General features: G+C 43.2%; 1 protein-coding gene across 1 annotated transcript in view; it reads right to left on the reverse strand.

Annotated features, from left to right (window-relative positions):
* Positions 1 to 25574, reverse strand: part of LOC115332385 — a 121297-nt gene extending 95723 nt beyond the window's left edge. Inside the window, exon 1 of the mRNA XM_040211281.1 lies at positions 25520 to 25574. Coding sequence (XP_040067215.1) covers positions 25520 to 25574 — 55 coding nt within the window. The remainder of the gene's footprint in view (positions 1 to 25519) is intronic.
* Positions 25575 to 26645: the final 1071 nt, after the last annotated feature.

Consider the following 26645-nt stretch of genomic DNA (forward strand, 5'->3'; position numbering starts at 1 on the left):
TGTTGATCTCTTGCCCCTCTCGACGAAGGGAGATTCGCTTTGCAGCGACAACTCCTTGGTCACTGAGGCCATCTACAAGTTCACCTTTTGTACTTTCGAGGAGGTCACCTTCAGAGATCACACCTTTTGCTGTGTTCAATGTACGGTGGGGAGTGACAGTCACTTTATAGTCGGAAACTGAATTTAGTGATAGGAGTGCTTTGCTCTGTTCACTGGTTTTAATCTCGACGAGCAGATCTCCCGATGTCATTTTTTTGGCAGAGAAGTTCTCTTCAACAATGAACTCAAGTGTTTTGGAAACAAGGAATGGTGACAGTTTTGCCAAAGGATCCTCACTCTCAGAGTGAAATCACAAGGAATCTTGGAAATTTTTCTGCAGATCTAGTAGTACTCATGGCATGTACTTTGGTGTGGCCCCTTTTGGGGGGCCGATCAGGAAAGTTTTTTTGTTTAGTACCCATAGAGATGGGAGCGAATTGCGGTGCCCCGGGTGCGCCACCCACCACAGAGCCCAACACGGGGGTAGGCAATGTGCCATAACAAATATGGCTTTGCTGATAACATTACACTACCAGTGCTGCCCAGGCACTATAACCTAGTGTGGATCCAGACAAGAGGTCTATCGCAACCCAAAGTTAGCCCTTGCCGCCAAAGGTGAAAATGAATGAAAGACGAGTAGAAAAAAGAGACAGATAGGAGGGGGGGGATAGTAGGAGTGGCGACTAGACTGAATCATCCTGGCCGGGCCTTACCAGGACTCCCGTCTACGAGAAGCGGGGGCCAAAGTGGTGCATTGCCTCGCCCGGGGGGCCCCGAAGAGTCCAAACCTACCCCGGGCTCGGCTCAACCACCAGGATGCCCTTTTCTCCGGACACGGGAAAGCCACGCACAGCCAGACGTGGGTGGGCGAACCCGCATGGCTCGGGGTCCGTGATGACGCCACTCACCAAACACCTGCTTTGACAGGTGCCCCAAGCGGGGCCGTAAGTCCTCAAATGGTTTGTTCGAATTGTATAATTTGAAGGTAACCGCTGTAGTGTTGTTTTCATGTTTAACCCCCGCCTATGAATTTATTCAAGAGACTCCACACTAACCCCTATTCGTTCAAAAACAGCTCTTTGAAAACATTATCATTAATGCATTCTTTTCCGTTTCGTTGATTGTTTCAGGAATAAATTACAATTAGGTTATTTATCCTAATTTAATTCTCCAGGTCAACCAATTTGCCTTACTTTTTTTTTCAAAGTGTTCTGTAAGCAACGGACAACTTCGTAGCAGAATTGCACGAATTTGAACTAATTTTCTACCTGATGTTTTTTTTTATGAGATAGTTGCTAAAATTTTTTCTCGAGTCGAACCTTATCTCTTCTAAAGTCCCTAACATCTCAAGTTATGACAACCTGTCGTGCAACTATCCTTTAAGTGATTCTTTAATAGTCATCTGTCACGAAATTCGCTCGACGTCGCCCAAGAGCAACAGTAAGAGCATCACAAAACATTTTGACATCTCACTGCAACTAAATTGAGGGAGCGGCACAACAATAAATATATTGCTGTAATGCGGATTCTTGGGCGAGTTGGTACTGAAACTTGTAGAACATTATAGCGCTTCACGACAGGGACGAAAAGTAGGTACGATACAACACAGTGCGCTTGCGCATTGTGTTGTCTCGTTCCTACTCTTCATCCCTGTCGTGAAGCGCTATTATATTGCTGGTTTTAGGCTACCATCGCAGCAGTACGCACCAATATGATTGAACACAAACAGAAGCGGCATTTCAGCTGTGCTTTTTAGGAGGTTGCCGTGCTCTCGAAAGGAACCTGTAGTGTTTGTGCCCCTTATGAAAATATAATATTAAACGTTACAACATAATGTTACAATACAATTAAATATTAAACGTTACAATGTATTTTAAAGCAAAAACTTCTTTCGCCTGTTGTATATATTTCCCCCGTCTGAAGATTGATTGCACAAAGCGGAAGTACTGCACTTTAAAAATTATGTGCGCGATGTGCCCCAATATGACCCATTTACTGACCTATTAGAAGAGGGAACCTTTTGCTAAAAAGCGAGACGGACGGCTAAAGGGGTGAAGAAACAGCGACTAGTTCTTACCCTGTCTCAAACTTTGACCATTTTAATTTCCTCTATAATCAACCTTTTCACATAATATTTAAAATAATAACACCCCCAACCACTTTTTTAAAAGACACCTCTCTCGCTAATATGCCAACTTCTTAGAAAAGCTTGCGGAACTAAAACTACGAATACGGGCCAATATTGACTGAGCATTTTTCCGCCCTCCTAAATTTCTAATGTTTATGCTCCTCCTCCTCCAGTAAACATTTAAAGAAAATATTTTTGTTAGCTCTCGGGCAATATTCCTTTTCTGTTGAACACGACAATGTGGTGGAGCCCCGTGAGCAAAATAAGTGAAGTTTCTCAGTTGAACTTTGAACTTGCATATATCAAATATTTAAAACACTGAGTTTGAAATTGGAAGTACGGTTTCAAGCTTGTTCAGTTCTTTCATCAAAATCCAAATAGAGACTTGAAGGAAACACCAAGATCACTTTAAATTTCACATGAAATTTGAATGCCAAAAAGCGGTTTTACAGGACACATATCGCAAGAGCAACCCGATTTTAAAGGAATTTTTAGGATAAATTTGGTTAAAATGGGTCGGCGCCATTCTAGTGAATCTCTGTAACTGGCCGCCCCCAGAATTGTGCTACTTTTGGCAGCTGCCTAGTTTGCGTTTAGGGAAGTCCCTCCTCCCCCCCCCCCCCTGGTTCCTGGCTCTTTCTTCACTAGATCAGAATTACAATTAACATTTTGTTACCATCTCTATTATGCTGCTTCCATCAATTAACGACGAAACTCCCTCGGTAGCTCAACTAATCGCCGCAGAGGTAACCTCCCGATTCAAGGAGAGTCAAAGAATTTAAAAAATAGGGTTTTATTTGCGCATAATAAATGGAGTGGGATGTCTCGATTGAGCACTTCTGACGAATTTACTTCGCATCCTACGAATATTGTTTAGAGATTCGGTCGTTCTTTTAAAAACTGATAATCACATTGATGTTCACCGATGTTGGTGTCATGCGTCAGACCATCTTGGCTATTTTATATTTAAGGGTGACTGCTTTGTAATTATTCTCGACTAAAGAATATAAGGCTGTATGTACCGCGTGCATTATCACGCTTAGATATGTTTGAATGGAAGAGTTTGGAAGGGGCTTTTTCATTTTCAAAGCCAGAAACTACGTGTCGCAGGGGAATTGTACGCCCACATTTATATTTTGTTGGTTTTCTTCATTTGGAGCTCCTAAACGTTTTGTGCAATAAGCTAACTGCTGTTTCCATTAAAATCGCCCCCCCCCCCCCCCAAAATAAAAAAGGCAAGAAAAAAAGCTGACATGTTGTCAATACACTGATGTACACAGGGTGTTTCATTTCAATTTTAAGAGATTTAAAAGAAGGGTGATAGACGATTTTTTTATGTTTCTACGTTTTTACAGGCTCGAAGGATATTAGATGAAAAAACATTTGGAATCCTTAGCTAAAAATTAACTAAAATGGGTTAATTAACTTTTTACTTTGTGATTTTATAGGTAACGTTAGAATTGCAGTGTTGAAGGCAAGTACAAACAGATTCAGACCAAGTAAAAACAAACGAAGATCAATTGTTTTTATGTTTTAATGGATCATTTTACCCGTTTTTAGTCAGATTTAAACGTTGCATGAAAGAGACCGTATCAAGCCCTGTCCGAAATGAGGCTAGGAAGACTTAGTTATTTAGGCGTCGCCACTTGCATCTCGGGGGACTCAGCAAATACATTCTTCTGAGATAATAACGACAACGTAAATTTGAACAACGACGCCACTCGTTCAAGGCTTATGGTGAGCAGGGCTTAAGACGCGTGATTTGGGGTCAATTTTTAAATCGGTCGAAAAACGCGTCAAATATAAGATTAATAACTAACTATATCACCATTACTTCTTCGGAATGCTTTTATATTGGAATGTTTTAATAGTAATTGCCATAAATACTGGAATGCGAACATAACCGCTAAAACCAAAACGTTCAGCCTTTCCACTCTCGTGAAGAAGGAAGACCAGCGGAGCTGTACTTGATACACTGTGTGCTTCTTCTTCGTCGTCGTCTGTTTCTCGCGCTGTTTCCTACGATGCATCCCCACCAACGCGCCCAACTATCCATTCTTGTATTATAGCTGGAAAGGTTGCCGCCATCTACGAGTGACGGCGGAAATTATACTGGTTGTGTGCTTGCCACCGTCGCTTATAGATGGCGGTAGCTGTCCAGGTAGGTTTGTGTCGACATACACGGACACGATCCTGAGGAACCTAGCTCTTAACAGCTCCGTTGTATGAATTATAAAGGTAATTAATATATTTAATTAATTCGGAACTGACCGTGATGTAGATACTCTCATCTAGTGACCGTCGAAGCTGTTATGTACATGGTGAAAAATATAGCTCGTGTAACTCTCACCCCTACATTTAAAAAAACTGTTTTAATATTGACCACACCCTGTATATTTCTTTATTAAGTACAGTATTAAAATGTCCGTGCGTATATTTTCCTTCAACTGTAGAGAGCTAGAGAAGCCTATTGGCGCGTTCTCACTGGAAGCGGATCCGCAAACGCGAAGCGGATCCGCGCGTTTTTAACTGGAAAGCGGCTAGGATCGAGCGGTTTGACCGCGTTTTTGCCAACCACTTGGGACCGATTTCTCCCAACCGCTTTGACGAATCGCAAAGCGGCAACAAATCGCAACGCGACGCTGACGTGACGTCAGTGACTTTTAAAACCAGATGGCACCCAAGAGGTGCCATCTCTTTTTAAGGCTAGAGAGGCGTCCAAGGCTGGAGAGGCGTCCAAGGCGCTGTAGTCCTAGCGTTACAGCAGGCAAAACAACGGAGAAAGGTGACGTTTACGTCTGTCACTTGAATCCGCCGCTAAACGAACGAGATCAGCCTATTCATGCGGGAAGGGTCCACTTCGAAGAAAAGGTCGGGGACATCCTCTTGTGAGTCAGCAAGGTGTGCTAGCTGGGCTTTGCTTGTGGACAATGTCGAGAGAATCGCAGGCAAGTTTCGCGGGTTCATGCCTCTTTTTTCTCTGCCTGAACTCGTGATGCGTGCGAACATCCCGAAGAAATATCTTCATAGTGCCAAAACAGCACAATTTTGACTTTGGATCGTTGATTAAAGTGAATTTTGGATAGTGAAACAGGGTTGCCAAACTCAAGTCTCAAAAGATCACGCGTGGTCGCCGAGAAACCGCCAACCGCCTCCGCCAACCGCAAACCGCCTTCGCCAACCGCCTCCGCCAACTGCCTCCGCAACCCGCCAATCCCCTCTAGGTGTGTCTAAACGCGGTCGCTTGCGAACCGCATCTGCAACCGCTTCGCGAACGCGGATCCGCTTCCAGTGTGAATGCACCTATGACTCCGCGATTTAAAGGTGCTGGGTGAATAACATGGCTCGTAAGTTGTTTCCACAACAAAAATAAGATCTTTGGTGAAACAGTGTGTATGTTTTAAGCACTTGCCCTATGCATCCTCACACAGAAACATGGTTATTATGTGCGGACGTCGTCTTGACTTTGACATTTACCGACATTTTTGCGTAGACCATGTCACTAGGGTCTGAGGAGTGAACTCTAGGAAAGCGGACATTTAGCATTTGTACTGATTGCTAACCACAGTTTAACAAAGGGCCTTATACTTGTTTTCATATCCCGAACCGCTTTAAGAAAAGTCAGGACTCTTGCAGCGCGTTGCTAGTTTCCCCTTTCATTTGGTAAATTAAATCGCTTCGATTGAAATTTTATTTTAATTATTAGGCGCTTTATCAAAATGAACACATATCAAATGCACAAAATATATATTTTACAAAATTTGTAGAAGCTATTTTACACGAAAATAGCTATGCGTAAAACGCTTTGTCGTGAGTGAATTATGAAATAGAGGTGTTGACAGACTCCACTTTCGATGTGACAAGCGCGGACATAAAATGCTTGGAGCTATCCTAGTAACCAAAAATGGCTTGCAGTAAATTGGTATACTCAATCTATAATGGCAATCTGTTTTGTGAAAATTTAAGTACGACTAAAAATGGAGTTAGCAAAACAACCATGGCAAACGATATGTTGCAACGACATATCTGAGATTTAAACCCTTCAAACTAAAGCGCAATCTATGAATAAATCAAAGAGTGAATACTTAAATAGACGTTTCTGCCTGGCAGAGTTGAGTAAAATCCAGTTTATGCCCCTCGAGAATGTGTTTCATTCCCATTTACAGCGCTACAACTGACCAGCGCACAATATTATAAGTGAATCATACACTTAAATAAAAAACCTCATTTGCATTTACTCGATCAAAAAATTAAAAAAAACAATTGTGGTCATAAATTGAACGTAAAGTGGAATGAATCAAAGATCGCCATGAAATGTAATATAATATAAAATAATATCGGTCAAAATACTGTAAAACCTTCACAGTGAGGTCAGCCGCTAATTTCTGCGTATTTCATGACTTGTGGAATGTTCGAGCTTCAGTGGGTGCAAATTTACATTTGGTCGTAGAGACAAACTCCAGCCTTCAGAATTAGCGAAATTTAATGGCCGCGAACATGACCCGCAGTCCACTTCGCAAAAAAATTAGGGATGCGAAACTAAAGAAAAAAAAAGGGTTTACAGTAAACCTAAATGAATAGAATTCTTAATTTAGGTTCAAAAATGTAATGGCTCATTTTGATTATATGTTTCTTCAAAGAAAGGCGGCCTTTAATAATGTTTTATATTTTTAACGCGACTGAAGATATCAGGTATGAAAAAACGTCAATGCTTGTTCCTATAATTTTGAAAATTCTATCTTGACAATATTTTAGGTCGTACGATTTATGTTGCTGTTTTCTAGAGGTACAAATCTAAAACGTGTTGCTTGCACTTCTTTAATTCTGTAAATTAATATCCATAAAATTAAGATGTAATGTTGAGATACCGTAAGTTTTTTTTGTTTGTTTCAAGAAACACGTCGCCGTGAAAGCCGGAGAAACTAAATTATAAAAGCATCAAGCATATTATTTTTATTTTTTTTTGTTTATAAAATGAACAGTTCATCAATTTTAAAGGAGGTATAAAATAACACGTTACACATTCAAATATCACAAAAATAATAGTATAGGATCACCTCATTTATATCCATTCAACGTTACAACCTTAATTATTTTTACAGCAAAGCTGTTATGATCAAGGATCTACAGAAAAATGCGTCCGCGGATGTTGACAAAAAACTCCCCATTTGTCGTGGCAAGTCTGAATAAATAAAAATAAATGTGGGGCAACGAGCGGGAGTAAGCCTTCCATGGCAATATTGGATAGCGAGGCCCTGATCCCTTGTTATCATCTCAAGGGATCGTCCTCGAGGTCGTCCTAGAAGTCGTCCTTGAGATCGTCCGAGAGGTCGTCCTAGGCGTCTTCCTCTAGGTGTCGTCCTCGAGGTCATTCTATAGGTCGTCCTCGAAGTCGACCTAAACTCTGTCGTCGAGGTCGTCCAGAAAATTGTTCTCGCGGTCGTCCTTAAGGTCGTCCTTGAGATCGTCCTTGAGGTCGTCCTTGAGGTCGTCCTTGAAGTAGTCCTCGAGGTCGTCCTAAAAATTGTCCTTGAGGCCGTCCTAGGCGTCGTCATTAAGTCGTCCTAAAAGTTGTCCTTGAGGTCGTCCTTCAAGGTTGCCCTAGACGTCGTCCTCTAGGTGTCGTCCTAGACGTCGTAAAAATAAGAGCTTCGCCGGTCCTTGATCTTCACGTGAATTGGAAAGGCTCTACAAATTTTACATCGACTCTAAGGACGGAACACTTATCTGAAGGTTTCAATACCAACTAAACTAAATCCGCACAGTAAACATATAAAAAAGTTGAGCTCTTACTCGTTTCGGGTGATATTAAGATTTTTATGCTCGTTGCGTTCCTTCTTGATTGCAATGCTCTTCAGCACCACATGAATAAGGTAATGCAACGATATTTAGCTATCTCGGTCACAACGACAAACCTCGCGATGGAAACAGTCGAACAGAGAGCGCTGAGATCTTCCCCGACAGCCCCAAAGTATTCATGCGCTGTGTGGATGATTGTTTCTGCATTCTCGAGGAATTGGACGCGACTAATTTTTTTGGCACACCTCAACTCTGTTGAGCCGGCCATTCAATTTACCGTAGAATGTGAGGCAAATGGCACCTTGCCGTTCCTTGATGTGCTGGTGAACCTATGAGGGCAGAATCAGAAGTTGGTCTACAGAAAATTAACACACATAGGACGCTACCTTGATTTTGGATCTAAGCATCCATTGAGTCGAAAGGCGTCGGTGGTTTCGACCCTCCTGCGTAGGGCAATTACTATCTGCCCGTCGGAAACCAATAAAAAGAAGGATTAGAAGACCATAGTTAAAGACCAAAAGAAAAATGGCTACTCTAGTAGCCTTATTGAGCGCAACACCCGACGCGAAGGTCTCGCCAGACAAAACCAGAAACAAGTAGAAGAAAGACAACCCAATCGAGTCGCGCGCATCAGCGTTCCCTACGTAAGGGAACCAACTATTGCTGGCACGAATATTGGGAAGGGATGGATTCTGGTGGCCGAGAAGCCCCCGTCCATACCGAAAGGTTCACACCAAGACCGAAAGATCGTTTACCAAAAGAAACAGCACAAGGCGTGGTTTACACCATTAAATGAGCATAAAGCCCCGCAACCTGCATCGGTGAGACGAAGAACTTTCCCGAGCGAATCCACACACAAGAACGATGTGCGGATGTTTGACAGTGAGCGCAGCGCCATCGCCAGACATTACGATACCCTAGACCATCGCATTAACTTCGCGAGCGCACACGGGGAATGCACAGAGCCCAATTTTCGTTGAAGACTTTTTTTGGAATCGTGGAGAATCCAGCATACGCCAGGACACCTAAACAGGTCCTTGGGCACTTTGCCCTCCGTGTACGCACAACGGGCATGGTGGCGGGAGGCCAAAGGCGTGGGTATATAACTGAGAAGAACAAACCCTTAGTGAAATCAGCAACAACGGACAATTTAATCTTCGACGTTTCTGCCGGAGTCCGGCCTTCGTCAGAAAGTGCGCCCCTTCCTGACAAAGGCCGGACTTCGGCCGAAACGTCGAAGATTAAATCGTCCGTTGTTGCTGTTTTCACTAAGGATTTTTTCTTCTCAGTTATATATATATATATATATATGTATATATATATATATATTATTTTACAATTGTCATAATTTCCTCATTTCTTCTTTTTTTTAGTCCATTTCTCTCTTTTTTTTTCAAAAACCAAAGTGTTATGAGCTGCTGCTGTTCCGTGTTCTTTCAGTCACACATGAAGAAGAAACCGAATTGGTATCGATGCGTCGGGTTTCCTTTCGAGCTTTGGGTGGAAAATGGCTGGATTGATGCGAGCCTACTTCTGAGTTCTCTCGAATTTCATGTCCCTTGCATCGTTACTAGACATTTTACTGTCTTTTACGTTCAATCCATCTCTAAACTAACACTATTGTCATGTCTGATCAATTCGATAAATAGAATCGCCTCCTCCAGCTTGGGCATTTTCACGGATCCCAGCCTCTTTTCGGGACTTCGAGAGTCGAGTTGAAACTTGAAACTGTAGTAGGTTTTCTGTGTAGTGTGCCCAGAAGGCTTGTAGCCACGTTTATACATTTAATGCTGCGTGTGTTTTTTTCTTGTATCGTCTTATATGCGCCAATGTGAAGACACGCGTGGTTAGTTTTGTACACAATAAATAAACATTATTATTATCATTATTATTATATTACCCCCTGCAGTTCTTTCCCCGCGGGGGGCACCTGTGAAAGCAGGTGTTTGGAGAGTGGCGTCTCCACGGACCCCGAGCCATGCGGGTTCGGCCGCCCACGTCTGACTGTGCGTGGCTTTCCCGTGTCTGGGGAAAAGGGCATCCTGGTGGTTGAGCTGAGCCCGGGGCAGGGTTGGACCCTTCGGGGCCCCCCAGGCGAGGCAATACACCACTTCGGCCCCCGCTTCTCATTGACGGGAGTCCTGGTAAGGCCCGGCCAGGATGATTCAGTCTAGTCGCCTTTTCTTTCTGCTATCCCCTCCGATCTTTCGCTTTTACCTTTCCTGGTTCTTTCACTTCCTTCTCATTTCTTTTGCTCCTTTTTCACCCCTCTTTGTCGGCAAGGGCTAACCTTGGGTGGCAATAGACCTCTGTCTTGACCCACACTTGGGTATAGTTTCCCGGCAGCACTGTTAGCGTAACTCCTCCAGCCAAGCCCTTCTTGTTATGGTGCGTTACCTAACCCCATGTTGGGCTCGGTGGTGGGCGGTGCACCGCGGATTCCGAACACTCTTTGCCCTTTTATGGCACCCCACCCTTCCAAACCCCGTTCAGGGCACGCCTTTAAAAGGCGCTGCCTCGAACAAAAAACCATAGACAAAGAATGTGAAGTAGAAACGTTTACTAAGTTTTTCATCGTTCATTCGCTGGATGAACAAAGACCTGTTTCCAAGCTGTCACCTTTTATTGTAGCAAAGGTGCTAGAAAACCTTGTAGGGTTTTCCTACAAGGCTAAAAAACAGCACACTGGAGACCTTCTCGTGGAAGTGAATACAAAAAAACAAAGTGACGCACTTCTTAAACTGACTACCATCGTTGACGTGAAGGTGTCGGTGAGTCCTCATCGCACACTAAATACTGTCCGTGGAGTCCTCTCTGAGGACGACTTCTTGCACACAAGTGAGGAAGAACTCCTCGAGGGACTCCAGGGTGCCGGTGTCGTCGCCGTGAAACGCATTATGTTTAGGAAAGATGGCGAACAAATTCCTTCGAGACATGTTATCCTGACGTTTGAAAGACATACCCTTCCCGAGACAGTCAAGGCAGGATACTTGAACTGCCGCATTCGCCCGTACGTCCCCAACCCCCAGCGGTGCTTCCGTTGCCAGCGTTTTGGTCATGGAACACGCAGCTGTCGAGGGAAGGAGACGTGTGCGAAGTGCGGTAGTCAAGGTCACGTTTCCGATACTTGCGAGGCGGCTGCGGCCCTCTGCGCTAACTGCGGTGGACCACATCCTGCTTATTATCATGCATGTCCCTCTTGGAAGCTAGAAAAGGAAATTCTTACCATCAAAGTTAAAGAAAACATATCATACCCAGAAGCCAAGAAGCGGTTCTCCTTTTTGTCAAAGGGGAGTTTTGCCGAGGTGGTGCGCAGGGGCTCTGCACCAAGCTCGGAGTCAAGGGCCACCCAGGTCTCTCCCGAGATCTTGGCGGCCGACTGCAGGGCCCCAGCTCCCCGACAGGAGCAGCGGCTGCTTCCTCCAGCCCCTGGTGGTAGCAAGCGTGCTGCTCCTCCTTCCAGGGACAGGCCGGCAGCAGCCGCGCCTGCCCCCTCTCCTAGGTCGCCCCCTGGGGAGACGGAGCGAGCTTCTCGCTCTTGCTCGCAAGAGAGGGCCCCCCTACCGAAGGAGCAGCATGGTGCCCATGCAGCTCCTGTGAAAGGAGGGGACCAGACGAGCTGAGACGACCCGTCGCCCAGTTCGTCTGCAACCCCCTCAGCCGGTCGTGGTCGGGGTTTGCCTCCCCGCACACCTGGCCGGACAAGTGCTGTTCTAAAAACAACGGACACCTCTCAGGAGGTGGAGATGTCAACAGATGCTGACAATCTGTCCACTCCTGGGTCCGCCCAGGACAATATGGAGTGGGAAACGCCCTCCAGTAAACATAAAAAGAATAAGAAGCCTGTTGTCCCACCCAAATGATGATCCCAATGTCTTCCACCTAGTTTGTGTTGACTTTACAGTCTTACTTATTTTACTAAGTTTATTTTTCAGTTTCATATTTACATACCTTTTATAGATGACTAAGTTACATTTTATGCAATGGAACTGTCGCGGTATTTTAAGAAATATTGATGATGTCAACTATTTTATGGATCACCTTCGACCCATCGCTCTCGCCTTGCAAGAAACCCATCTTAACACTAATTCTTTTAATATTTTAAGACGTCATCAGGTTTTTAGAAAAGATCGCCCCTCTTCCACCCCTTCTGGTGGTGTTGCAGTGGTCGTACAGAGGGGAGTTGCTTGTTCTCAAGTCCCCCTCTGCACGCCCCTGGAAGCTGGTGCAGTACGTCTCCTTCTAGACCGCCTTGTAAAAATTGTTTCCTTATACTTGCCACCTAATGCTCCTTTAACCTTCAAGAGCTTCAGGGACTTATAGGACAGCTCCCACAACCGTTTTTAATTTTGGGGGATTTTAACGCTCATCATCCTATGTGGGGTAGTACCCGTCAAGACTCCCGTGGTGGTGTGATTGAACGTCTTTTATTGTCTTCGGGGTTATGCCTTCTTAATGGGAGAGAGCCAACGTTTTTTAGTGCGGCACACAACTCATTTACATCCATCGATCTTTCTGTTGCTTCACCTTCATTGTTTCCTTGCTTTTCCTGGAAGGTTCTTTATAACCCTTTTGGAAGTGATCACTATCCAGTTGTTTTAGAGAGTACTGTTCCATTGTCTAATATTTTAAAGAGGGTCCCTAGGTGGAAATTAGACAAGGCAGACTGGGCGCTTTTTAATCTTCACTGCACTTTAGATCCTTCGCTTCTTTCGTCTATGTCCCCTGAGAACGCTACACTTTATGTTACTGAGCAGATACTAAAGGCTGCTCAGCAGTCCATTCCACAAACATCTGGTAATATACCCAAGAAATGTAAACCTTTGTGGAATAAGGAGTGTGCGACAACCCGGGCGGACCAAAATAGGGCGTGGGGCCGATTTCGGAGATACCCCACTCCAAGCAACCTTGTTGATTTCAAGCGACGAAAAGCCAAGGCTCGTTGGACTAGGAAGCAGGCAAAGCGGAAGTCATGGATGAAGTATTTCTCTTCTTTAACCAGCTTTGTCCCAGCTAAAGAGGCCTGGGACCGATACCGGAAAGTAAATGGGGATTACAAATGCTTTGCCATTCCAACATTTAATGCTCCTTCTTCATCACTAAAAGATATTGGTAACATACTCGGGGAACATTTTTATAATTCGTCTAGTTCGGCCAACTACAGTGTTACCTTCAGACAGTTAAAAGCTCGTGCAGAACGACAAAAGCTTCTCATATCAGGAGAAAATTCAGCATCCTATAACCAACCATTTACGAGATGCGAGCTTGAGATGGCTCTTAATGTGACAAAGCTCTCGGCCCCTGGTCCTGATGGAATTTATTATGAAATGCTGCACCGCCTTTCTCCGGAGTCCCTTGAAAATCTTCTCCGGTTTTTTTTATATTTTGTGGGAAAAGGCATGTTTCCCTCAGGCTTGGAAACATGCACACATCATCCCCCTCCTGAAGCCTAACAAAGACCCCTCACAACCATCAAGCTACCGCCCAATTACACCGACAAGCTGCCTTGGGAAAACATATGAAAGGCTTATAAACAGGCGACTGGTCTACATGTTAGAAAGCCAGAGGGTCTTTGATAAAAATCAATGTGGATTCCGCCAAGGTCGATCTACCCTTGACCACTTAGTTCGCCTAGAAACTGTGATACGTGAAGCATTTGTAAACAGGCAGCACTGTGTTGCAGTTTTTTTCGACTTAGAAAGGGCATATGACACAGCGTGGAGGTGTGGGATTCTCCGAAACCTGTATGCCTGTAATATTCGTGGCCGTATGCTGCGAAGCATAAAGGAATATCTGACAGACAGGACTTTCCAAGTTCGTCTCGGCTCAGCCCTATCTGATTCCTTTGTTCAAGAAAATGGAGTCCCCCAAGGGGGTGTTTTAAGTGTGACTTTGTTTTTGCTAACAATGAATTCACTCGCACGACTGCTGCCACCCTCCATATCATATTCTCTTTATGCTGATGATATACAGATTTCATCATCGTCTTGTAACCTTTCTAGTTGTGAGCGCCAATTGGAGTTAGCCATAAACAAACTGTCCAAGTGGGCCGACGAAAATGGGTTCAAGTTCTCTGCTTCAAAAACAGTCTGTGTCCCTTTTTCTCTGCGACGCGGGCTGTCTTTGGATCCATCCCTGGAATTGAATGGAACTCCTATACCTGTTAGGAAGGAGCACAAATTTCTTGGTGTAATATTTGATAGAAAGCTTAATTTTATTTCCCACCTTAAAGCGCTCAAGCAAAAATGCCTTCAGTCAACAAACCTTCTGAAAGTTTTATCTCACAAGTCTTGGGGGTCTGATAGAAAATGTATCCTACAGCTATACAATGCCCTTGTACGATCCCGTCTTGACTATGGTGCAGTAGTGTATGGATCGGCTCGGCCCTCTGCCCTTAAGATGTTGGACTCGGTTCATCATCTTGGCTTGCGACTGGCAACAGGAGCTTTCCGGGCATCCCCCGTCCTTAGTTTGTATGCAGAATCCAATGAGCTGTCCCTGAACAAACGACGTATATATCTTAGTCTAACATATGCTTACAAGATTCTGGCCGATCCTCAGCATCCGACTTACTCTTCACTCACAAGGTCAAGGTTCTTTCGCCTTTTTGAAAATAAATCAAGCATTGTAACACCGTTGAGCTTCCGCATTGAACATCTTCGCTCCTCGCTGCATCTTTCTCTGGACCAGGTCAGCCTCGTTCGGAAAGTGAACGGTATTCCAGCTTGGAAAACACAGCGAGTTGAATCCGACTGGTCTCTCGCAAAGTTCAACAAGCACGGCATTTCCCATGCTGTAATTAAGCAAGAGTTTGGAGAACTGCAAAATAAGTATGATGGTTATCTTCATGTATATACAGATGGTGCCAAGACTTCATCTTTCGTCGGTTGCGCCGTATACTCTGAAAGCTTCTCCAAGGTTCAACAACTTGATTGTATCGCCAGCATTTTTACTCCGGAGCTCTACGCGGTATCAATGGCGATTGAATATATTATCAATAGTAAAATACTGAGGGCAGTCCTGTTTGTCGACTCTCAAAGTGTGATTCTTGCAGTTTGCTCTCTTAAAGATACTAAAAATATGCTTGTACAACAAATTCGATATAAACTTAACTCTGCTTTGCATGGGGGTCAAAATATAAAATTTTGTTGGGTGCCCAGTCATACTGGCATTCATGGCAATGAAGAAGCCGACAAACTTGCAGGGTCTGCCGGGAACCTTCCACAATCGCTCTCCTGTCTACCCTATCAAGATATTAAACCCATGGTGAAGTCCTCAATTCTTCATTCTTGGCAATTGGAATGGGACATGGAGTGCGATAACAAGCTTCATGTTACCAAACCTGCATTGGGAGTCTGGGAAAGTTCTTCATGCAGGAGCCGACTTCATGAAACGTTGTTGTGCCGCCTGAGAATTGGACACTCATTTATAACTCATAGGTATCTGCTTTCGGGAGAAGATCCACCTGTGTGTGATCAGTGTGGTGACAGGCTCACTGTTTTGCGTATCTTGTGGCAGTGTCCCGGCCTTCAGTCCAAGCGCCGCATTCATTTCCCTGAATTTTTCCAATATCATATCCCATTTCATCCTGCTCTCCTTGTGGGAGAGAATCCTCTAGTCTCTTTTGATCGGGTAATGGAATTTCTTAGCAGTATTGGCCTTTTACACCGACTCTAGCCTTTTGGTCAATCTTTTGTAAAACTTTTCCTTTAATACAATGATCCTTACAATTGGTTTGGCGCAGATGGCCTCGTAGCTTTTGCGCCATTAACCCCCAAAATCTCTCACCCCCTGCAGTTCTTTAAACATGTTCGTAACTGAAATCTTCACGAGGAACTGTTCGAACAATTAAAGCGGACAACATCCACCGTCATGCAATACTTGTTTTCATAAAACTCTCCTTTGTTATGTAGCGATCGAAAGTTGTTTACGCGTTTCCGCATTCCATAACCTTCTGCAAAAACCACCACCTGAAGGCACTAAGGCTCGGCTGGCCCCCGGACATGATTCATGACAGTTACAAACTTTATCGCAACAAAACCACAATAGCGTCCAAACCTTGTTGGGATTTTGGACACCCAGAACTTTGACGAGAATGCGGCAGACGCGCGAGGAGCGAGCGCAGGACCAAACCACGGGAAGCGGGGCGCACAGTTAGGGTACAGGACAGGACCGCTGGTTCTGCCATGGCGGCGCAAGCCGCCGAACTCCCGGCTAGAAGATTAAATATATCTTCCCCAGTACTAGGCCACTTTCTCGGTCAAGTGGTGAGCGAGAATACCACGCATGGTGCCCGATGTGGAGCTCGCCGCTTGTCTGAGGCCTGGTATAGAAGATCCCCGATAAAGCAGAGGAACAACATCCGCGACGGGAACCTCCACGGATGCCGTACTCGGGCCAAGGACGGGTTCCGGGGAACCCTGCTGGAAAGGCCTATGCCAGGTACTTGGGCTGCTACGCACAGCAGCAGCCCTGCTGGTCGTAAATAAAAAAAAGAAGATAATCGACAACCAATGGTGGTCGATTATCTTTCACTGCCGCCTCAAACTGAGGTCCGTTTGTTACCATCTCTCTTCTAGTCCGGACGCGGGGAGGACACGTCGCAAACTTTATTGTCTAGCTTTTCGAGTAATGTCACTCTTAACAAACAGTTATACCTACTTTGAACAAACGTCTGTTAAAATCATTAACCAGTTGTTATCCGGGTAATCAAAATTATTTTGCTATCTGCATGCGGTCAACCACACTTGAATGAAGGAAGATGTGGTGGTGCGTTCTGCGTTGATTGAGAATGCTGCACTTTTGACAGCTTTCAAAATATCGCAAGTTATTAAAGGCCGACACTACACTTGACTACGTGACGACATATTTAACCTGATAGTAATTGTTTTACTTTATGCAACTTTAATAAAACTATCTGCTTTCTGCTTATACTTTCACTGGTGGAACAGTATAGCGTCTGAGTGTCTCTTATTTCCTCGAGCGTTCATGTTGTCAGTTAGCATACTGATTTGCGATGAGTGCTGGGTCGTAGCTATCTGGCCAAGAACTCACAGCAGGGCCCGGATCTTTTTTGTATCGACAAGTACGCCTGCACTGGCGTTGCCAACGATTCTCGAATTGCAAGGTATTCGTTAGAGCGTTAAAATGGTGAGCGTGTTTTTTTTAAATAAATGTAGTATGTGGGGTTCTCATGTTTTCTTGAAGAGCGTCTCGCGATAAAAATCATAAGGCTTTTAGAATATCCGAGAGAATGGTGATTTATCAGTCTCCAGCCAAACTTGCGTGAGAATTTGTTATGTCCTGCATTTCCAGTGGGGCGGCTGGTGCGGATATGGGTCCATCGTTATACTGTCTTATTAGCTGCATACCGGGGCCCTCGGCTGCCGGCCTGCCTCTTTTGGCAGCGGAGTCGTACAATACGTTCAGGTAGGACGTGTCCTAAAAGTCTTAATGCCATGTCTCAGTTAGCATACCTTAATGTGCTGTTCTACAGATCCGTTTTTGTGTTTGAAAAATTGACATTGATTTGGGATTGACGAAGCCTTCCCATGGAGGAGAAAAGTTTGGGATAGGGCGGAGGGTGCTCACAGCGTAGTTGAGGCATTTTAAGATAGCTCAGTTTTGTAACAAAATGATGAGTCTTTTTTTTTTTTTTTTTTTTTTGCCGAGCAGCACGGTAGCTGTGATCGAGTTTTCCAGAAGGCTGAAAAAACTGGTGACATGTTCAGGATGCAAAGCGCGGAAAAACCGGTGGGAACTTTATGGCCTTTCAAGTTTGAGTGTCCACGTATATGGCCCGAATGCTGGCGAGTCGTATGTACGTTGCTGCGTACATGACTTGTGAGGCCAGTAGGACCTCTCTTAGTCTCCGTATTTGGTTGCCTCCCTTTTTTTGCTAGCGTCGGATGACTCAACCGAACGTTTAGTTGATCTGGTTTACTTCTTCAATGCATTGTTACAGTCAGGTGTTCAACTTCCAGTTTTTTTCTTTTAATGTAAATACGTGAATCTTGGTAATAGGTTCATTGAAAACATGAATACTATTTAAGGGAGGTTGTATTAGTCGTCTGGATCTTTCTTTAGATTTTTCAGACTCGTTTAAAAGCAAAATGTCTTTCGTTTTTTTTTCTCGGGAGCACTGCAGGTCTATAGATTAGACGTATCGATATATGATGCCACTACCATGCTTGAGTGTTTTCTCTTGGAGGGCTGAGCAGCCTGGACTGCACCATTGTGTGATATCATCAATGTAAAACTGAATTGCAGATTCTTTGTTGGGCGGGTAGATCTCTGAGTTCTGCATTTAAAGGTGTTAGTGAGTCGATGGCCCCCTGGGGGACAGCTCTGTGTTGCGTGAATGGGCGTCCACATAGTCGTCGATTTGGATTGCAAACGTGTGACGTGTGAGGAAGTATTTTATGCACGAGAGCACACTTTTGGCGGGGTTGGTGTGTAGTAGTTTCTCAGGTAGTTTAGTGAGCTATGTTGTCGAATGTCTTATTCATGACTCTGCTCAATATAGTGCGAATGTTTGGCTCAAAATCCTCTTGATGCAGGCGGAGCGTGTTGTTGTGTGTCAACATCTATCCGCTGGAGCCTGTCTTGGTGCAGTGCAGGAAATTTGTACGGTCGATGTGCCCTTCTAAGGTGATTAGGGCCACTCGCTCAAAGTGTTTGGCCAGACGGAGCAATACAGAGATGGGTCGAGGGTCATGTGCCACTTCGACGGGTTTAGCGGATTTGAGAATGACAGTGAATTAGGCTTCACTCCACTCCACCGTTCTCTTCTCCAAATTCCATGCCGATTTGTGTATCCGAGCAGTAGCTCAAGTAGCTGTAGAAGGTTGTGCAGTAAAGGGTACTTGATCCCCTTCTTTTTCCTTGTATTGTGACATCTAAAATAAAATATTATGTTGTGAGTTACCGCATTTTCAAATAAAAATCGATGGCTCCGTCTTTTTTAGTGTGTGATATCTAAAGGGATAGTTAAGCACCCGGTCTTGCTGTATAGGTTTACAATAGCTGAAGAAATTTTCTATCTGGAATTTCAGGTGGCTAATTGCATTCATTTGAGGCTCACGCTGGGAATTGTTTGTCCCTGGAACAAAGTCAGGATCTACCAGACTCATGTCATGTGGAGGTTTCCGTTAATGGAGTAACGTTGCAGTTCTCAGTGGCCAAAAGTAGAGTGTAGTTTTCGGCTTGCTTTGTGATTTATCGCACGCGTTTCTTGATTGTTTTATAGACTCCTTCATTTTTACTTTACTTTTTTGTATCTTTAGTCATGTATTTTACGGAGGGAGTAATCTAGGGTGTGTATTCTTATCATTTGTGTGTGCTTTGTGTGTTCTCTCTTTCTGTGTCTCCTCTTCAAGGAAGACATAAAAGACTCAGTGATGTGTGGATGGCCTTCATTTCTTACCACGCCTCCTCACAAGAAAGGTAACTCGTGCTCGCGGTGAGTTAAAGTTTTGCGCTCGAACCTTATTTCCCAATCGCCTTGTCCTCGGAGGGGAAAAAAAATGTAGAAACTTTGTTGTCGTATTCACGGTATTCACCTCTGCCTCAACAAGATCAAAACTGCTTCCGAGGTTTCCCCGTTAGCTAGGTTGACGCTAGACATCTTTCATCAAATGGTACTTAATTTTAGCCGACTACCACTGATGCGCATAGGAATAATTTAATAAATTAATATTAATAACAAGCAACTAATATTCGAGTGAGCCAGAATAATTCAATCAATAATTTGCATTAATTTTAAATTAATATAAAAAACAGTACATTACGCAAGTCAATCTGTACCCTGTTTAGGTGGTCTTGAATTCATTATATCACAAAGAAACAAAACGAGTGAATAATGTTTACAATGAGTCCATCTCATTTGAGCTTAAAAAAGTTTCGCGTCCGAAGCTTCGGCAATGAATTGTCTGATACGGAATAGTACAGGACTGAATTGTTTTCAGAAAAAAAAAAAAAAAAACCTCTGAACAAGAACAAATTGTTACGTTGATTTTTTGAACAAAAGCTCTCACGATGTATTCATTATGATATAATCTCAAATAAAACCCTATAAAACAGAACCACAATTCTCATTATACAAATTTTGCCAGAAATTCTATTTCTTTTTTTTTTTTTTTGCAGCGTAGCGTCAAAATATTTCTAAATTTCGAGTTTAGTGTTCTTTCGGTTCAATTATTTAGGCTTACACTCGCCTCTCATGCTTTCGTCCCCCGACACGAGCACCAGGTACACGAACGTCTCGAGATTGGAAATATGTGTTTCCTTCCTTTTTCTGTGGTTTGATTTTTCATAATACATTTATAAATTTATTTGACCTCAGGAAGTTTGGTGAACGTAACCGTTAGGTATCGGAAAATATTCTAAGAACTCGGGGCTGGAAAGCTGCATTTAATATCTCTATACTACTGTTGTGAGTGCGCATGAGCCTTCGAACTTTTTTTGCTTCGCAAAAGACCCATGACATTTAAAAAAAAGAATGGGTTGCACGGCAGCTGCGCACTCGAGGATTTGGAAAGGCCACACTGAAAGAACCTTTACGTGTATGAAAGTGAGATGAAGAAGTTTAGATAAAAATACCAATATTCCGAAATAATATGACTGAGTAATTATAGCCAGTGACTGGTTAGGCAGTAATCTCGTCACCCCTATGCAGAGGGTAAAAACGGTAGGAGAACGCGGAAAGTTTTGAGTGCTGACAAAGGCGTCCCTGAGAAAAAGAACGAGAAAGAAAGCGGCAGAAGCTCGGAGAAAGATAAAGAAACGACAGGGTGTGCCTGTTCCTTTTGTCGCTATCAGTTGAAATTAATCGAAGACTAGTTAAACATATTCATTTGTATAACATGCGGAATGCCAGTGTTTTCTGCGAAGATACATAAAGGAAAAAAAATTTGGGACACTTCTTGCATGTGATGATTTCCTCCTTCTTTTGTGTATACTAAGGAGTCGCCAGCGATATTTGCATCTGAAAAATCCACAATGATCACCGGTGTCCGCCTCAGTGCCCTGCCGTTCTGGAGCGAACGCAAAGCATGGAACCCTTTTCAATATAATAAATCATTACTGCGACGTAATCTTACGCGAATTATTGTAACCTCGAAAGGAGAAAATGAGTGCGAGCAACAGACCCCATGTTGCTAAAGCTATAGTGCTAGATTTTATATGTCACCAGAAAATCAGATGGCACGCGCATGCTTCGTCAGTGCTCAAATCAAGTTTTCGCTGATACAGTCATAAAACAAGTCTCTACCGAACAATGACGCAGCACTCTTGCCCAATCTGCGCAAGGCGAAGTAATCCGACAGGTGGCGTACAAACTTTAACCCCTCGGATTTGTTGCCCGAGATCTGCTGCAACGAGGCTCGGCACGCGGCGTTTTATATAACCACACGATGAATGGCATCCGAGTTGGGCAGACGTACTCTAACACGTATTTAGCAATTTAGGGATGCCAACACTGGACACATTGAAAAACAGGAGACCCACTTATATTGATTCATAGTTTGGAAAAGTTTTTCGATACGTATCAGTAATTGAATTGCTACTGAAATGGCTGTTCCAAATATTAACACCGAAACACATATTGCGAGGCTGGGAGAGTTATACTGAATTAGTTTTCTTTCAATCACTGACCGAATTGTTCTCGTACGGCATGAAACTGGTTGACTGCACACGCCAATTATGCATATGTAGAGAAAAGAAAAGGTGGTCTACGTATATAACTCTATTGTTCGAGATTCATTTTCCAACCAGCATAAGAGTATAATGACTTCGAGATGCGGCCTGTCAGAAAATAAACTTCATAGATAATTCACATTAGTGGTTATTTGTATTAGAAAGGAAAGCATATAGGCTTTGAATGAGTTTATAAGCACTTTCTATTAAGGTTGGGGTGCATTTTGTTGTAGTTGATCCTTCTCACACAAAATCATGTTTAGGAACTAATCCGTTTCGTGTCCTCCAGAATAGCCCCAAGGCACCATCCTCAAATTTATTTAGGATGACTCATACAGCTTTTCTCTCGCGACGCTACGATTACATTCACCGCTCTTTCCTTATCGGTTTGTTGGACGTACCGGCATAGTCTTTCATTTTTGAAGCTTACAAAGACAGCCGACCACCTGAAGTCCGAAAAAACATATTCTGTATTCTTAGAATTAAAATTGAGTCATATATGGTGAGGTATAAAATATTGCCTACAAACTTTGTTCTCAACAATAATAAGGTCTCAAGCCTCCCTTAACAGCGCTCTACAATGATTTGAAAGAAAACAAAATGTCAGCTTGAAATTTTGTTAAGAGGAAAAAAATGTCTGGGTAATTTTAAAGAATTTTGATTGCCGCTGGTAGTACACGATACCAGTAATGTACCTTGAATTTTTTTTTCATATACCTCAACACGAATACAGCTATATATTTATATCTGCACATATACACAATATATATATTATTTAATACGATCGCTATGCCTTTGTATCGCGATAGTGTTCAATTCTGGATGGCACCGAATTAGCGGCTGCGCATCGACCGTGTCTCGCATCACTGATTGAAGACGCGTTAATCTACAAATGCTGACGAAGAACTTATGTTCAAGTCGTGCTTCTACTGAATCGCATTGTGATATCGAAATCCGAATGCCTCTGAGTATGGGCGGTGATGGTCCCATCCTCAATTATTGACTGTCCACTTAGAGGAAGATTGTAATACCCTATACTGAAACTGGGTTCTATTGAGCGTAAAAAGTCCAAGGAACACGAGCAGGTAAAAAGGACTTATGATGTTTTTTTATGAGAATGGTATAAGGAGGCCTAATTCTATAGAACACGGGGCTCAGCATGTTCAATAACTCTTGCGCCGTGAAGCAATTTGACTCATTTTAGGTGGATCGTTTCACGTTAAATTTTGGGTTCCTTCAAATCTTTCGCACTTTATTTTTTAGACTAGCATGGCTCCAATGTCCTATCTACATGTTGAATTCGGAAAGTTTCAGGAGCTAGAGTGTACAACGTGCTTCAAGACGTATCTTTGTTATCGAGTCAAATTCAGGACAACAACCAAAGCAATACACTTTATTCCGCCTAAATGCAGCAGAGAGAGTCAAATACAAACCGCTAACTTGAGTGACAACATACAATCGGAAGGCAAACCCACTGGCTTCGAAAATCCTCTTGAAATAATCTAACAGATAAACATACTCCAAACATACCCCCATTGCATAATGATTGCTAGGACCATTGCCAAGTTTGAAGTCTTAAGAATTCAGGAAGGCAATGCTTCATTTCGCACCTTGATTAGAAGCAAGGAATGATTGTGGTTTATTGAACAAATAATAAAGAAAAAATTTAATAGTTTATATAACTAGAACTGAATCTTGTCAGTTTCGCGTTGCTACTGCATAATTGCATGGGTGGTATTATGGGCAACGTTTGGCATGAATATGGTTAATTACCTGACATCAATATTCAGTTTCAGCCATTGGCTTAGAAATATTTAAAACTCTACCTTATGAGTAATACAAGTTGTTTTGATCGGTAACAAAGGTTTCCGTGTTACAACGTATATTTAACCAGATTCAAGCCTCATCTCCAGTTGGTTAAACAATGTGCTAGAAGTATACTTTAAAGAAACAATAAAGGCGATTTTGATTAATTTTTTTTTTTTAAAATTGTGTCTTTAGGCTTCTTGGGAACCTTGAACGCTGCCCCATTTCTTGTAGACAGTTGTGACGCGTATTTCTGTGCCTACAATAGAACTGAAGGAACCGAAACTGAACTATCTCCATTCTCCCTTCTGGGCCTCCGATAACGGAGGTGACGTAGGGAGTGACGTCAAGTGTGAATAGTCGGTATCGGTAGCATTTAGGAGATCGAGACTGGTTACCGCGGTGGGTTCTAGCACCGCAGTGGCGCGATCGTTTCGTCGGATCAGTCAACATGGACGACAATGCCGCTCTCGCGAGCGAGTTCGGTTCCGGGCTTCCGTTCAGTGACCTAACACCAACGAAACGGGAGTACGTGTGTAGCGTTCCTCGCCATCACCCGACGGTGACCGCCCAGCCAGCTACGAGAGGCCCGTTGGCTCTGAGCAGCAAAACTGTGAGCAACATTCGCGCGGGCGAGACGAGAGCGGCGTGCTTCCGAAGGACGGGCCCTGTCCCTGTTCGACAGTGTGCGAACGAGATTCCGAGAGGAAAGCAGCAGCGACCCGGGAACCGGTTCCTCCGCGGGGGACGCTCCCCAAGGAGGAGAAAATGAACAGCTTGATTTTTGCTGTCACCAGAATTGGAAGTCCACTCATTTCGTCGTCAAAGAACAAGAACGATCACTGGTCTTCAGTCGACCGTTTGAACAGCCATCTAAGGCGCACAAATTTGACATGACCACCACTTTGCAAAATCCTTCGATTACGGTGTTCCCAAAGTAAACCCGACATCGACGTCTCCAGCGCGCTCCACGCTGTGTTCTTTTTTATTTATTTTGTTGTACCATAGTTGCTAGTTGCCCGTTTCGCGTACAGCGTAGCAAAGAAAAACATAAGTATGCTGTTTTATTTATGGCTTAGTAATCATTTCCGGTCCGATTTGTACTTTTTATGGTTATTCAAGCGGAAATTAGAACAGCATTCCTAAAAACTGCGAACCAAAACGTGACCGAGGGCACGTCTCTCGTTTCGACTAATCGCTGACGCGTCTCTTGTGACGTCACGCTTCTTGGCCCCGCATCGGGCACGTGAGGTCCACTTCTCCTGGCTTCTCCCGCAACTCTCGGGGCGTCGCACCAGTCGATCCCGGTACGATTATTACCGGGACTGTTTAATTGATTTGCGCGGCACACAACCGCCGGTTCCGCTGAAATTTGGGCGACGTGGCCTGAGACGTGCCTACCACCAAATTCAATCGCAAAAAAAAAAAATATCCGAAATTACTTTTATGGTCTCTTTAGTCTAACGATAAAACGCTATTATACCTTGCTAATAATAAAAAAAAAATCAAGGACCAATTTATCATTTTCAGCAAATTCATTTTGAACCTGATGCTTTTTTAAACATTCTCATATTTAAATGTATTTACAGTTTCTAATTTGTACGAATATTATTGATTTTTGTATTCAATAGAAAGTGTTAAGTTTCACCATTATGTGGATATTAATGTTGTAGATAATAATCTCTTAAATAGGACGCTGAAAGATTTTGTCAAACTTTGTCGAAATTATCAAAAGGAGAGTGAAAAAATAAACAAAATTATGTATTGAACATATAATACTAAACTGCCATTGACTAAGCGTAATAAAATAAGTGTTTTTGGTGACGCCCAAAAAGCAGTGCAGTAGTCCTAGTGCAAAATCCTTGCGCCTAGCCTAAAACAAAACAAAATCCCGAAAGCTTGCCTTTTCCGCTTTTTTTTTTGCATTTAAAAAACGGTCCCATAATATATAGCTTTTATTTATTAAAATAACATTTCTTCTCAAAGCCCGGCCTCATTTGGAACTAAAACACGCTCATATATATTGAGTTTATAATCAAAAAGTTAACTTACCCGAAACGCCATAGGTAAAGGCGAGCATAGTAAAAATGCTCTTGGCACGAAGCATTCTTTTCTACAAAAAAACCTAACATAAGACAATGGAATAAATATATACATAGATATAGATGCGAATACCTGCAAATATGATTTTCACAGTTCCGCTGGAGAAATGCTCCGCTCGATATAGCAATCTATTCCCCAACAACAGTGAATCTCTTTTAGCCGTTAATTCCTCCCGAGCTGGATTTTATTTCTCGTTCTATTGTTGTTGTTTTTCTTGCGACCTTAACGGAGTGTTTTTTTTTTGTTTTTTTTTGTTCAAACACCTGTTTAATACAACCTTTATTTCGAAAGCCTAAGGCGAAACGACAAATGTTAGCAAGCGTGCCACACTCTCTATGGAGGAAGCATCTAACGTATATACTCGAGTAATAGCCGCACTGTTTAGGAAGAAAATCTGAGTGTTCGCTTTTCCGCGGAGCTCGCCGATAGCCAATCACCGCGATCTACAGCATGAGTTCAGCTGTTTACGGGACACAGATAAGGTTTTCATGCGAAAATACCCTTTGTATAGATTGCATTTGTATGGACAATCGTGTTCTTGATCTAGTTATTCGTTATGTTATTTATGCCCAACGCAATGATTGGCTGTATTTGTGTTCTGTGGGAAAGCAGACGCAAAAGGCCTTGTTCATAAATAGTGCGGCTATTACTCGGGTAAGTACGGCATACATTTATTCGTTTTGGTTGACCTATTAATGTAATCGACCCAGTATGCGCAGCGAACGACGCAGTGCACACCCACAGACACACGAAACACTTTCAAACCCAGATGTGCGAATTTCGAATAGATAATTGGGATCTAAACGAAATTACCGCATTTAGAGAACGAAGAGTGAAGATACAGGAGAGAGGGCGCCACTCGCGACTATATTTACTGAGATGAAGAGAAGGAAGAACATCGTGAAAACCCATCACCCCAAAAAAGATAAAAAAAGAACGATGAAAAATAAATTTCTTACATTATCAACGTTTTTTTGGGTGATGGGTTTCTACGATGTTCTTTTTTCTTTTCATCTTAGTAAATATAGTTGTGAGTAGTGCTCTCTTACTGTATGTTCCTTCTTCTTTCTTTGCG

This window comes from Ixodes scapularis, unplaced genomic scaffold (assembly GCF_016920785.2).
Source record: "Ixodes scapularis isolate PalLabHiFi unplaced genomic scaffold, ASM1692078v2 PGA_scaffold4__175_contigs__length_147842914, whole genome shotgun sequence".
Classification (NCBI taxonomy): Eukaryota; Metazoa; Arthropoda; class Arachnida; order Ixodida; family Ixodidae; genus Ixodes; species Ixodes scapularis.